General features: G+C 29.9%; 1 protein-coding gene across 1 annotated transcript; it reads right to left on the bottom strand.

Moving 5' to 3' along the window:
- Positions 1-317: 317 nt before the first annotated feature.
- On the bottom strand, positions 318-1,650 carry LOC107409528 (V-type proton ATPase subunit G3). Its single transcript, XM_016016962.4, has 4 exons — positions 1,494-1,650; positions 1,087-1,192; positions 742-842; positions 318-646 (listed from the first exon to the last, which is right to left on the bottom strand). The coding sequence occupies exons 2-4, from the start codon at positions 1,172-1,174 to the stop codon at positions 509-511; spliced, it is 327 nt and encodes a 108-aa protein (XP_015872448.1). The 5' UTR covers positions 1,175-1,192; positions 1,494-1,650; the 3' UTR covers positions 318-508.
- Positions 1,651-11,352: the final 9,702 nt, after the last annotated feature.

Genomic DNA, 11,352 nt, shown 5'->3' with positions numbered 1-11,352 from the left:
AAGAAGGTTTTAGAATCAGAATATTCTATGATTATTTTCATCATAAAATAACAATGATTATTGCCGTAGAGAACTTTCAATCATTTTACAAATGAATAAGTAAATTTTTAAAGACAGAGGAAATAATTTAACAATATTGCATTGTAGTACTAAAATGCTTATAATATATATATGTATATATATGCGCTAATTGATTATATACCAGCTCAGAATCCTTTCGTTGCATGTGCTCTAGCTCTTCACTGTCTTCTACATTTACTGTAAATTGCATAAACAAAATAAAGCAAGAAAAAACAAGGATAATTTTTTTAAAACAAAAAAAAGAAAAAAAGGAAAGGACATTTGTCACGCAATAATAAACATGATAAACTTCAAATACTGATTTTTAGAGGAAATTAAAAGAACAAATTAAACAGTTGGACTAGCTTTTAGTAGCTCCACAAAATGAAAATATAAAAAAATATTATTTCTAGTTGAATTCAAAGACCTTGAATCAAACCATGCACCCTCAAGTCTTCACATTTGTGACAAATTTTAAGAGCATGTCAACAACATCTTCTGAGACCTTTGTTGCTGATTCTTTCAAGTTCTGAATCTTCACATCGGTTTCCTCTTCAAGCCGTTTTGCATCCGATCCAGTGCTCATCTGCGGCGATTATAAAGCCGGAGAATAATTGAAGAGAAAGGTTCAAAATCATGGATTTCAGAGTTCCATAAGTTTATTTATGAATAAAGGGTTACCTCGGATTTTTTCTTTTGGTATTCAGCTTCCATATTAGAGCGATATTGCGCTACTTCTCTCTCAGCTTCATCTTTTGCTTGCTTCAACCTTGACATCTTCACTGAAAAATATGGTTAAGAAAATTTATCAATTAAGGAGACGAATAAAAAAGAAGAAAAACTGTTTACATTTATATAGTTTTGCCATAATAAACGATATCATCATTCAATTCATGATGTGTGCACATCGTCGGTCATATTTATTTAACATGGTAATTTGATAGACAACATCCATCATTAATATGGATGACATGTAATTATATATATATATATATATATATGTACAATGATGTAATGTGTATTTACAGTTTCTAGCGTTTGAAACAATATGCTGGGCTTCCTGTTCTGCTGTTAACAGCATCTGAATGCCTCCTTGTCCTTTAAAAGAATCCATGGCAATTGTACTTGTATCCTAAGCACAAGGGAAAATCCATATTAATTAAATAATAATCCATAGTTCATTTTCTTGGTTCGGAATTAATACAAAGATGAAAAACTTGCTGTTAAGTTTTTTTTTTCTTTTTTTAAAAAAAAAAAAAAAAGATCGAGAGCAGCCAAAAATTGCTTATGGTAGGAAAGGGAAGGGATCAAATTCAATGCCAACATAAAATGGAGACAATTAAGAAATCATGAATAAAATCGAATATATAGCCAACTCAATCCCAAATGCTTAAAACATAATATTGAAGAAATATAAATATGAGATTCAGTACCTTAATAAGCAAAGAAAATACAGAGAAGAATAACACCCACTTGAAATGCTTAATTTTGAGAAGGAAAAATGGCAGGGATACGTTTGAGAAAAATATGTTTGAGAGAGTTAATAATCCAAAATTAAAGGGATCGGTTTGGTTTTGGCTTTGGTCAGGTCAAAATGGTTCTAAGGAAAAAATAAATAAAAAATCAAGTTTTACACCGGATTAACATAAGAGATTTGTTGGAATTCTACTTAAGATCCTAAAGTTATGGATAAAACCACCTATATATGTAACTTAATATGGGATTAAAACTCAAAAAATAAAAAAAATAAAAAATTAACTGAATGTAGAAATACAAACAAATCTAATGGAAATTGACAAAATAAAATTAAAATTAAAACTTCTACAATTTATATTGATAAAAAAAAATAAAATTAGTTTTAAAATTTAATTTGTATATCTTGAAAGACCCTACCTACAAAGAAAAAAAAAAATACAAAAATTTCCAATGCTTTCAGGAAAGTGCACACTTCTCTCACAAACAAATGGATTTTACATTTGTGTGTCACCTCGTGTCCACTTGTCTGTGAGAGAAAAGGAGCGCTGCTCCATTAGCATTGGAAATTTTGCTCATCAGCAGGACTGCCAGTGGGATGAAAAATCTATCAATATCTTTTACTATTTATTTTTTTAAAAAAATATATATAATAATTGTTTTCTTTTTGAGAAATCAATTGGCCAATTATTACAGAAAGAGGATCCATGGTGGAAAGTACACTTGTACCATATAAATTATGTTTTGGGAAAATTCTATTTACGATACAAGTTGGACTTCATTTATATACACTTTTATAAGGGCAGTAAAACATTTTTCCTGGGAAGAGTTTGTATATAGTTAATGAGTGATTGTAAAAAGAATAGCACTTTGGTTTCATCATGTGCAGGTCTTGATACGCCGCTTAAAGGGCCAAGTTAAAGATCCAATGCCCATTAGATAGCCCCACCAAAAAATGCTAGATAAATACATAAACTTTCGGGATCAGAAAATCAAGAAAAGTAAGGAAATCAATAAATTGGGAATGAGCACCATAATATATATAAACATGAGGGATTCTTATTTATTTATTTATTTTAATAAATTAGGAATGTGAGATTTTAGAGCCTGGTTGGTCACGTTGGATTAAAATTGGAATTGGGTTAAAATTATCCCTAATTTACATTTGATTACCATGGTAAATAGGATTATTTTAACCCACCTAAGGGTGTGGGATTATTTACTCCACCCCATTTGAAAAGCCACATAGACCTACATCGATGCCCATTTGTGGGATTTTTTTTTTCTATTATTATGTTACTTTTTAATTTGATTCTTTATTACATTCTTTTTCTCTTCTTTTACTTCATTTATTTCTTTTTGGGAAAAAATCATTAAACCTCCTCAGGTTTCAGATTTATCATTAGACATTTCAATCGTTACTTATTTCCGTTAAATATAACGGGTAAAGGGTTAATATGGCAAAAAAATGGTAAAAAGTGATTTTAAAATAGAGTGACGTGAATTACCTTGATTTGCACCTTTTGCACCCTTCTCAATATATGACAACTTCCTAAATATCAAAAGGAAAAATAAAAATAAAATTTTATCAACCCAAACAAATCCATCTTTATGGCTTCCACAATGAAGAAGAGAAACAGTTGATGAGGAGGCTTAAAACCTTGAGCAGAGACCTTCAGAAATTAATTCAGATTTAAGGTTTGTCTACATCTTTTGCTTCCCTTTTTATGGTTTTTTTATTTTGAATATATATGGGGCTTTTGAATGATTTATTTTAGAGCTCTTAAATTAGTATTTAATGAAAAACCTTTATTGAAGAAATTTGAGTTTTCCAAATTCTTTCAAAGATGGACTATTCGGAACATAATGTTGAATGAGAAATTTTTGAGATTTTTTTTTTCTTTCTTGGTTTATAATTTCTTCCATTTAATTGTACCAACATTGCTCTACATTTTGTTAGTTCTTGTATTATTTTTTTTTTTTCGTCTTTCTTGCTACATACAAAATGCATTTTGTTTTGCTTTAGGATTATAGACACCTAAAAAAAAATGATATATATATATATATATATATATATATATATATATCTATTGCTATGGAAAAAAAATGTGATAAAATCTTGTATTGAAGTATCAAGTATTACATAATGAAGTACCATAGCATCCATGATGAAAAATTTTATTTTAGGAAATGGTACCTTGAATTTTCATATTTGAGCTTTTTTTTAACATATTTGAGCTTCATATTTTCACTTCTTAATTGACGTATTTTTCTTTTAAGGTAAAATGAAGTTTGATGTAAATGTTCATGCTTTGGTGAGATATACAAAATAGAAAATGTAGACCCTGATGATTTTAGCTTGGCTCGTCTATTGTCTGATTCTAATTTAATATCTATTGGAGAGAAGATTATAATTGAGGATTATTTCAAGTTAGCGGTTGACATTTCAGGAGCTAAAAGTAGGAAATTTTTAAGTTCAAATAAAGATTCAATGGATTTATTTGAATTACTTGGAGAGAAATGACAAAAGGAGATCCATATACACATTGAATTAAATAAATCTAATAACCAAATCTCCTATCAAACACAATCAACTCCAACCTTTACTAGTCCAACCCAACTGAATTCAACCCTTCCTTTTACTAGTCTAAATCATTCAAATCAAGAAAAATTGAAGAATGGTGTAGACTTTGATGAGGTAGTTGAGTGGGAACAAGAATCTAAAGATGAGGTGCATGTACTTGAGAATGGTAACATTGACTTAAAAGCAAGTGGTCAAGAAAGTGATGATATCTTATCTAGTTATGAATCTGTTGATAATGGTAGCCTAGGCAGTGATGCAGAGGAAGAGACACCCATTCCTAGGATGGCTAGATATATGATGGGGAGGGAGGTTACAGAATCTACAAGGAAGATAGAGTCTCAAAAATGTTAAATTTTTTAAGATGTTTATCATTTTAGGAAAGTATTGAAAGATTATGTGATCCAAAAAGGATTTACATTAGTTAGAAAGAAAAATGAAACGACAAGAGTAAGTGCTAAATGTGGTACCTATAATTGTCCTTGGAGAATTTATACCTCTCAATTTGCCAGATACTGTGAAATTTAAAGTCAAGATATGTAAAGAGCAACATACTTGCATAAGGAAAACAAAAAATGATGCGGTAACTTCCAATTGGATTGCAAGTAAACTTGAATCATTGATTCAATCAAATCTTGATGTTAAGATAAGTGTATTAGAGAATGAGTTGAGAACAACCTATGGGGTTAAATGTAATTAGCAGAGAATATATAGGGCAAAGAAGAAGGCTCTTGATAGGATGGGAAGGGACCATGCTGGGAGTTACAAAAAACTATACAAATATGCAAACATATTGATGATCCAAAATCTTGGTACTATGCCATTAATAAAGGTTGCTAGACCAACCATCATTGACATTCACAATTTCAAAGGTTTTTCCTTAGTTTTCCTACACAAAAGCATGAAATTTTGACTAGATATAGGCCCTTTATTAGTTTTGACGGATACCATTTAAAATGACCTTTCAATGGAGTTTTATTATCTGCTGTGGCATTAGATGCAAACAGGGGGATATTTCCAATTGCAATATATGTATGTGAGGGGGAAAGCACAGAGACATGGAATTGATTTTAAAATTTGTTGTATGAGTATAGTGGGGAAGCTGAAACCAGGATTACTTCATTTATGTCTGGTAGACAAAAAGGAGTATTAGCAAGTTTGCAGCAAATTTTCCCTACATAAAACTAGATTTTGTGCAAGGCATATTTATGCCAATTTTAGAGGAAATTTTCCCACTTTGAAGCTTATGGGTTTGTTTTGGGCAGCAGCAAGGGCAACAAATATTCAAGATTTTAAAAGGAATATGGAGGAGATCAAGGTTGTTAAGGAGGATGCATATAAATGGTTAATGGAAGTCTCTTTTTGCCACTGGTCTATACATGGTTTTGATGAAAGTATTAAAAATGACCATATCACAAATAATATGACTAAGAGTTTCAATAGTTGGCTTGGTAAAAGTAGACAGAAGCCAATACTTACACTTATTGAAGATATAAGGAGGAAAATTACGAAAAGCTTCCAGAAAAGGCAGTGAGTTAGCCAACCACTATTCCTCCAAATATTCAAAAAAGGATTGTGAAAACTCAAAAGGAAGGGAGGTATATTAGACTCATATGGGCTAGGTGTGATGAATATGAAGTTATGGATAAAGCAACTCAAACTGGAGTTTATGTAGTTCATTTGCAGCAAATTAGTGGAGTTCTATGCAAGCATGATGTGGTATGCGTTACCCATAAAAGATTGGATTTTGTGCAATATATTGATCCCATATTAACTAGGGAAGCTTATATTGAAACATACAAGTCAATGATACATCCAATCCCCAATGAATCAATGTGGCCAGAGGTGGAGTGTGATGAGTTGTTGCCTCCAATTAGAAGAAGAATGTCAAGAAGACCAAAAATTACAAGGAAAAGAGCAGCAGATGAGGGGGAGAAAAAGAAAAGGTCATTCACTCTCAAATGTGGACTTTGCAATGGATTTGGTCACAACAAACGACCTTGTAAGGTGGCTAGCAATCAATTGAAGGTAAAATTAATTTTATTGTTGGTTTTGCAACTAACCAAGAACAAGGTTAGTGATATGGGAGGAAATTCATTTATTATGCTTTCCTGTTTTGATGGCTATAATTGAAGTTTTTTTTATGGCTATTAGTGAAATCTTTTGTATAAAGATCTATTCCTTTTGTAATTTTTGATCACATGTATGGAGACTATTCTTTCATCCAACTATGATGGCTATAGGTGTGTTGGCATACATGGAAGGATCTCTTTTTATTACACTGTAAAAGTTTGGATTATGACCCTTTCTTGTATCGTCTTTATCGAATGAAAGATTTGAACATTTGATTGTAAGAGATGATTATATCTAAATGCATATATTTCACATTTTGAATGTAGCAATGAATGAAATATTTAATTAATGATTTAAGCTTTGAATTTTTTTTAATAAGTATTTTATACGTAATATTTCATTTCATGTTCATAATTAATAAAAAAAATATAAATATTAAAATTTTCAAAATTGGTAGAATAATTATTTTAATATATGTACATATATAAGGTAATATATATCATAATTTGTGCCACATGTTGGTAAAAAGATTGTAACACAATGGTAAAATGACAAAATATTAAATTAATTTTAATTTTAATTTATATAAGGGTAAAATAGACTTTTATAATTTAGATAAATTAAAATATAAAATTTGTTAACAGATGTTAATATCCAGGGAGGTGAACGATGAATTAAATAACTTTAGGAAGGTGAATGATGCTTTATTAAACCTTGAGGGGGTCAATGAAATTTTCCTTTTCTTTTTTTATAATTTAATTATTTTCGAAAGATTTAGCCCATTGCCCATCCAAACCTGGCCTCAATGATGGATACCCTTTAGTTAACATAATTTTTATTTTACCCATTAGTTTGCATGTTGCCTCCATTGAAAATAAATAAACCAAAAAAAAAAAAAAACAACAACAAAAATGAAATTGATTTTGCTTTCCTTTCCTCTTTCTTCCTCGAGCGAACCTACAACCCTATTAAAAAACTAAAGTATAATAAGCTTAGGTTTGGAATTTTTTTTAGGGAACAATTAGATTCATAGTGGCCCTATTTGTGATTTAATTAGTTTATGGTGTGCATGATTGAACTATAACTTCTCATTGGTTCGTGTTGTTTGAGATGAATATCAATAGTTTTCTCAAAAAACTTTTGTAAAAATACCTCTGAAATATTAAAATTTGTTGTTAAATAGTTGTTTAATTTCTTTATTCCCAATTTTGTTTTTTAACCGGTTATGTGAAATAGAAAGAGTGCAAGAAAGAATTATATTAATTTTTGGTTTCTTTCCAATAAGAAATTCGAAAAAAAAAAAAATATATATATATATATATAAGAAAAGCCTATATTGAATTATTTTGTTAAAAAAGAAAAAAAAAAATGAAAAGTAGGTGTGAACGATGAAACATGCAGAGGTAGATTTAACTAAAAGTTCAACATCATGTGCATAACATTGGAAAATTTAGGCAATTATCATGAGCATTGGAAATTTGAATAAATTAAGAAAAATAAGTTGTTGTCCCTTTTTTAAACCAAAATGCACAATCATCTCCAATAGCAAATGTTTGAAAAAACATTACCAAACAAAAAAAAAAAAAAAAAAGGAAGAGAGAATACAATAATACCGAGGATTTGAACTATCTGGGTGTCTTTCAGATTTCCATAGATCTTCTATTCTCGAGTTTGAGCTCGACTCTGATAATTTTTTATATCTTCTACCATTGCGGCTTGTCTCCTTTAACATCATCATGGGTTTCCAGCCAAGTTTGTTATGCGCAAATATTTTGAGTTTTGTCATATGAATTTCACTTTATTGTTTTTGTAAATATTGAATTTCACTATATCTGTTTAATTTAACTTATGTTCACATTAGTTTCAAACCATTCAACCTCTTAAATGGAATGAACATTTATGCTGAAATTAGAAAGGTAGAGAATTAAGGTATTTCTTTTGTGATAAGCTCTTTATTAGTCGTTTTGGTCTGATATAAATTTGTCCAAGGACAATACTTAAGCTTTAGCTAAAAAATTTCTTTTACTTCTCCTTTTGTCCCTAGTACTATGTTGCTTTTTGGTTCTTTTATATGTGACATTGATTACATACTGTACTTTAGAATGCACCAAGGAAAAAGAATTTGTGATCTCATTCAAAGAAAGAAAGTATAAAACTGCAAACCAAGAAACACAGTGAAAACACGTCACTACCTTCCTCGAAACATTAGTGCACTTCTCAGTTGCAATCCCAATCCAAGAAGGAAAGTACTAAGCTACAATCCTAATCCAAAAAGGAAAGCATCAAGCTGTGATTTTTTCCGAAAAGTTGTCTAAACACACCACCACATTCCTAAAAAAATTCAGTAAACTTCTGAATACTTTATTCCTCCAACAAAGTTCTCAGTTGATGTCCTAATGTTCTCTCTCCCATCTAAGTTGGTAAATTTAATACTTTTTTATGTATCTTGGTGCTTTGAATATGTGAACAATTATGTATTGAATGTGTGGTTTGGTTTGAGACTTAGCTCATGTATGTTTTATTATATTTATTATAAATATACAACATTATGAGATTTTGATATGCATTTATGAATTCTATATTAGGTATATCAAGTTTATTGATAATATGTCTTAAACTTTTTATTCATGATCATTGATACCTCTTGGTAGTTAATTACTAAACCAACTTCTCCCAATGGTCTTTAGTAATTTCCGATAGACCATCAGTAATTTTTTTTAGTTTGTTATGGCTTGATTACCGAAGGCTCAATTGATAATACAATTTATTTAATAACTTTTACTAATATGTTGGATTGGTTTGAGCATATTAATGTTAATTTGGGGTGGGAAAATAGTATGTGACAAATGGTTAACTTCCATTTAATTTATATGCATATTATTTAGCAAGTCGCTTAAGCTCCTAGGTGGAAAGAAGGTATTTTCAAATATTTTGATATATTCAAAGTTAGGGTGCATTCCTTTACAAATCCAATGGAAGCAAACATAGTGATCAAACACGTACTTACACTTGATCAATTGAATTTGTATAGGATGACCTGCTTTAGACCTTTGCTCAAACTAAAAACCTTAAGTTCTTTGGTCATTTAGTGCACAATATGTTATGGGAAAAAGTTATATGTAATGATCCCAAAGGTTTTCGAGTTCCACTTTGGAGGATCAGGAGTTCGATTTACTAAGTGGAAATTTGCATTTATTACTGGTTTAAATTTTACCCGTTCCAAAGTGTACTTGAGGAGAGGAATATTGAATCCACCAACTTGTGTGCGAGATTATTAGAAGAAAGATCTAACCTTAAACCACCTGATTTGAAAAAATTGTCTAAATATACACATTTTAAGAATAATTAGGATGTAGTCAAGATCACACTGCTTTATTTCTTAGTTTATGGTGTAATTGAAGTGGATCCATGGGTTCAAATCAATAAGAAATATGTTACGATTGTTGATGACTTCAATGTTTTCAATTTCTACCCTTAGAACACTATGAACTATAAGGAGACAGTGGAGTTATCACAAATGAATTTAATTGTAATTTGAAAATTAAAGTTGGTTACCAATATTCAATCTTTTGTAAATGTGGGGTTATGAAACCATTCCTGATTTTGGCAAACAATTTAGTGATGACATAACACTACTTTTCCTCAGATTATTGGATGGAATGCTATAACTCAACTGGAACATAAAACTATGAATTATTGGTTTATCTCAAATAGAAATGTAAGGCATTATTACTAATCATTTTTAGATCGGATGTGGATCAATATTAGAACATGTTATATTTTTCCCCTTTCTAAGAAAAGTTACGTCAATTTCCAAACAAAATTACAATTCATGCATATCTAGATCACCATATTATTGATAAATTACTGTAGACAAGTTACTTTAGCTACCAAATCATATGTATATAGTATTAGATATTTTCCTACTATAGAATTTCTAGATCATCCCAGTTGTATCATTTTTTGGTTTTGGTATGCAATTTTTTTCATAAATTATATCAAATTTAGTTATCATGAAATGTGGACAGATATTATTTTTTGTTGTTTTTTTTTTGGGGGGGGTTTCCGTCCAATACAGTATGCATTGAAAGTTATTTGCCAATGAAGAGGAGAAAATTACGTATTACTGGAAAAACCTCAACAAATGAAATACATAAAGTTCAATATATAAAACTGCTATTTGTGGAACCGATTGCATCCAATGTAGATGTTGATACTCGAAATGCAGCAATAAATAAAGTGCATGCCACTGCCTTTTCAAAATTCAATCCTTCTACATGGGCGACATTTAATAATGTAAGTCCATGTAGCGACTACCTTCAAAATATATATACTAGATTGGATTCATTTATTTTGTACTAACATTATTTACTTCTTTTTGGTTACTAATGTTGAATAAATTAATAGAGTGGAGGCCAAATCAGATGAAGTAAAATAGGTCTGGCAACACGTCATGTCAAAACATATTCATATCGTATCATGTCATATTTGTATCAAATTTCTTTGACCTAAATATGACCCGTTAAGCTTTTTTGTTGAGATATGTAGACCAAAACTCATTTATTAAATTTCCGTATAATTCGTCACCTAACGTGTTAACCCATTAAGCGTGTACGCCAAATTTTGATTAGGTACCAAAATGATATAATGAAGCCTTTCTTTCTTTCTTTTTTAAGAAAAAAAAGATCAAATGGACATGTTTATTGATAAGCTAAATATCTCCCAAAAAAAAAAAAAAGAAGAAGAAAAAGAGAAAAGCAGCCACATACTAAAATTCCACATTCATCAATAATTGTCAATTTGAAATATTACAAATTAAATAGATATTAAACATCTATCATAGCCAGGAAACATGCAATGTCAATTTAAAATATTCAAAAATGATAAACCGAATGAATATTTAAAATTCAACATAGCTATTAGAAAATAATAAATCTAGAACAATACATCACTATGTAACTTTTCATATAAAATTAGTTTTGGGTAAAACTACTATGTCATATAAAATTACAAAAATACCTCATATTAAAGGGCCTGATGGGTTTAACGGTTTCCATCCATTATCACTACTTTTTGTAATGGGCTTATTAGGTGAAACTGATATGGACTCAATCCAATATCATGGATCCAAACCTACAAATACTATACAAGTTCGTGTCATCTTA

The sequence above is a fragment of the Ziziphus jujuba genome, chromosome 5, assembly GCF_031755915.1.
Source record: "Ziziphus jujuba cultivar Dongzao chromosome 5, ASM3175591v1".
NCBI lineage: Eukaryota > Viridiplantae > Streptophyta > Magnoliopsida > Rosales > Rhamnaceae > Ziziphus > Ziziphus jujuba.
Note: the sequence above shows the minus strand (reverse complement) of the source record. Positions and strands in the feature narration are given on the sequence as shown.

Coding starts and splice junctions, on each gene's coding strand:
- LOC107409528 (XM_016016962.4), bottom strand. CDS start 1,174: ATGGATTCTTTTAAAGGACAAGGAGGCATTCAGATGCTGTTAACAGCA. Junction 843..1,086: donor TGTTTCAAACGCTAGAAACT/GTAAATACACAT, acceptor CATATTTTTCAG/TGAAGATGTCAAGGTTGAAG. Junction 647..741: donor ACCAAAAGAAAAAATCCGAG/GTAACCCTTTAT, acceptor TAATCGCCGCAG/ATGAGCACTGGATCGGATGC.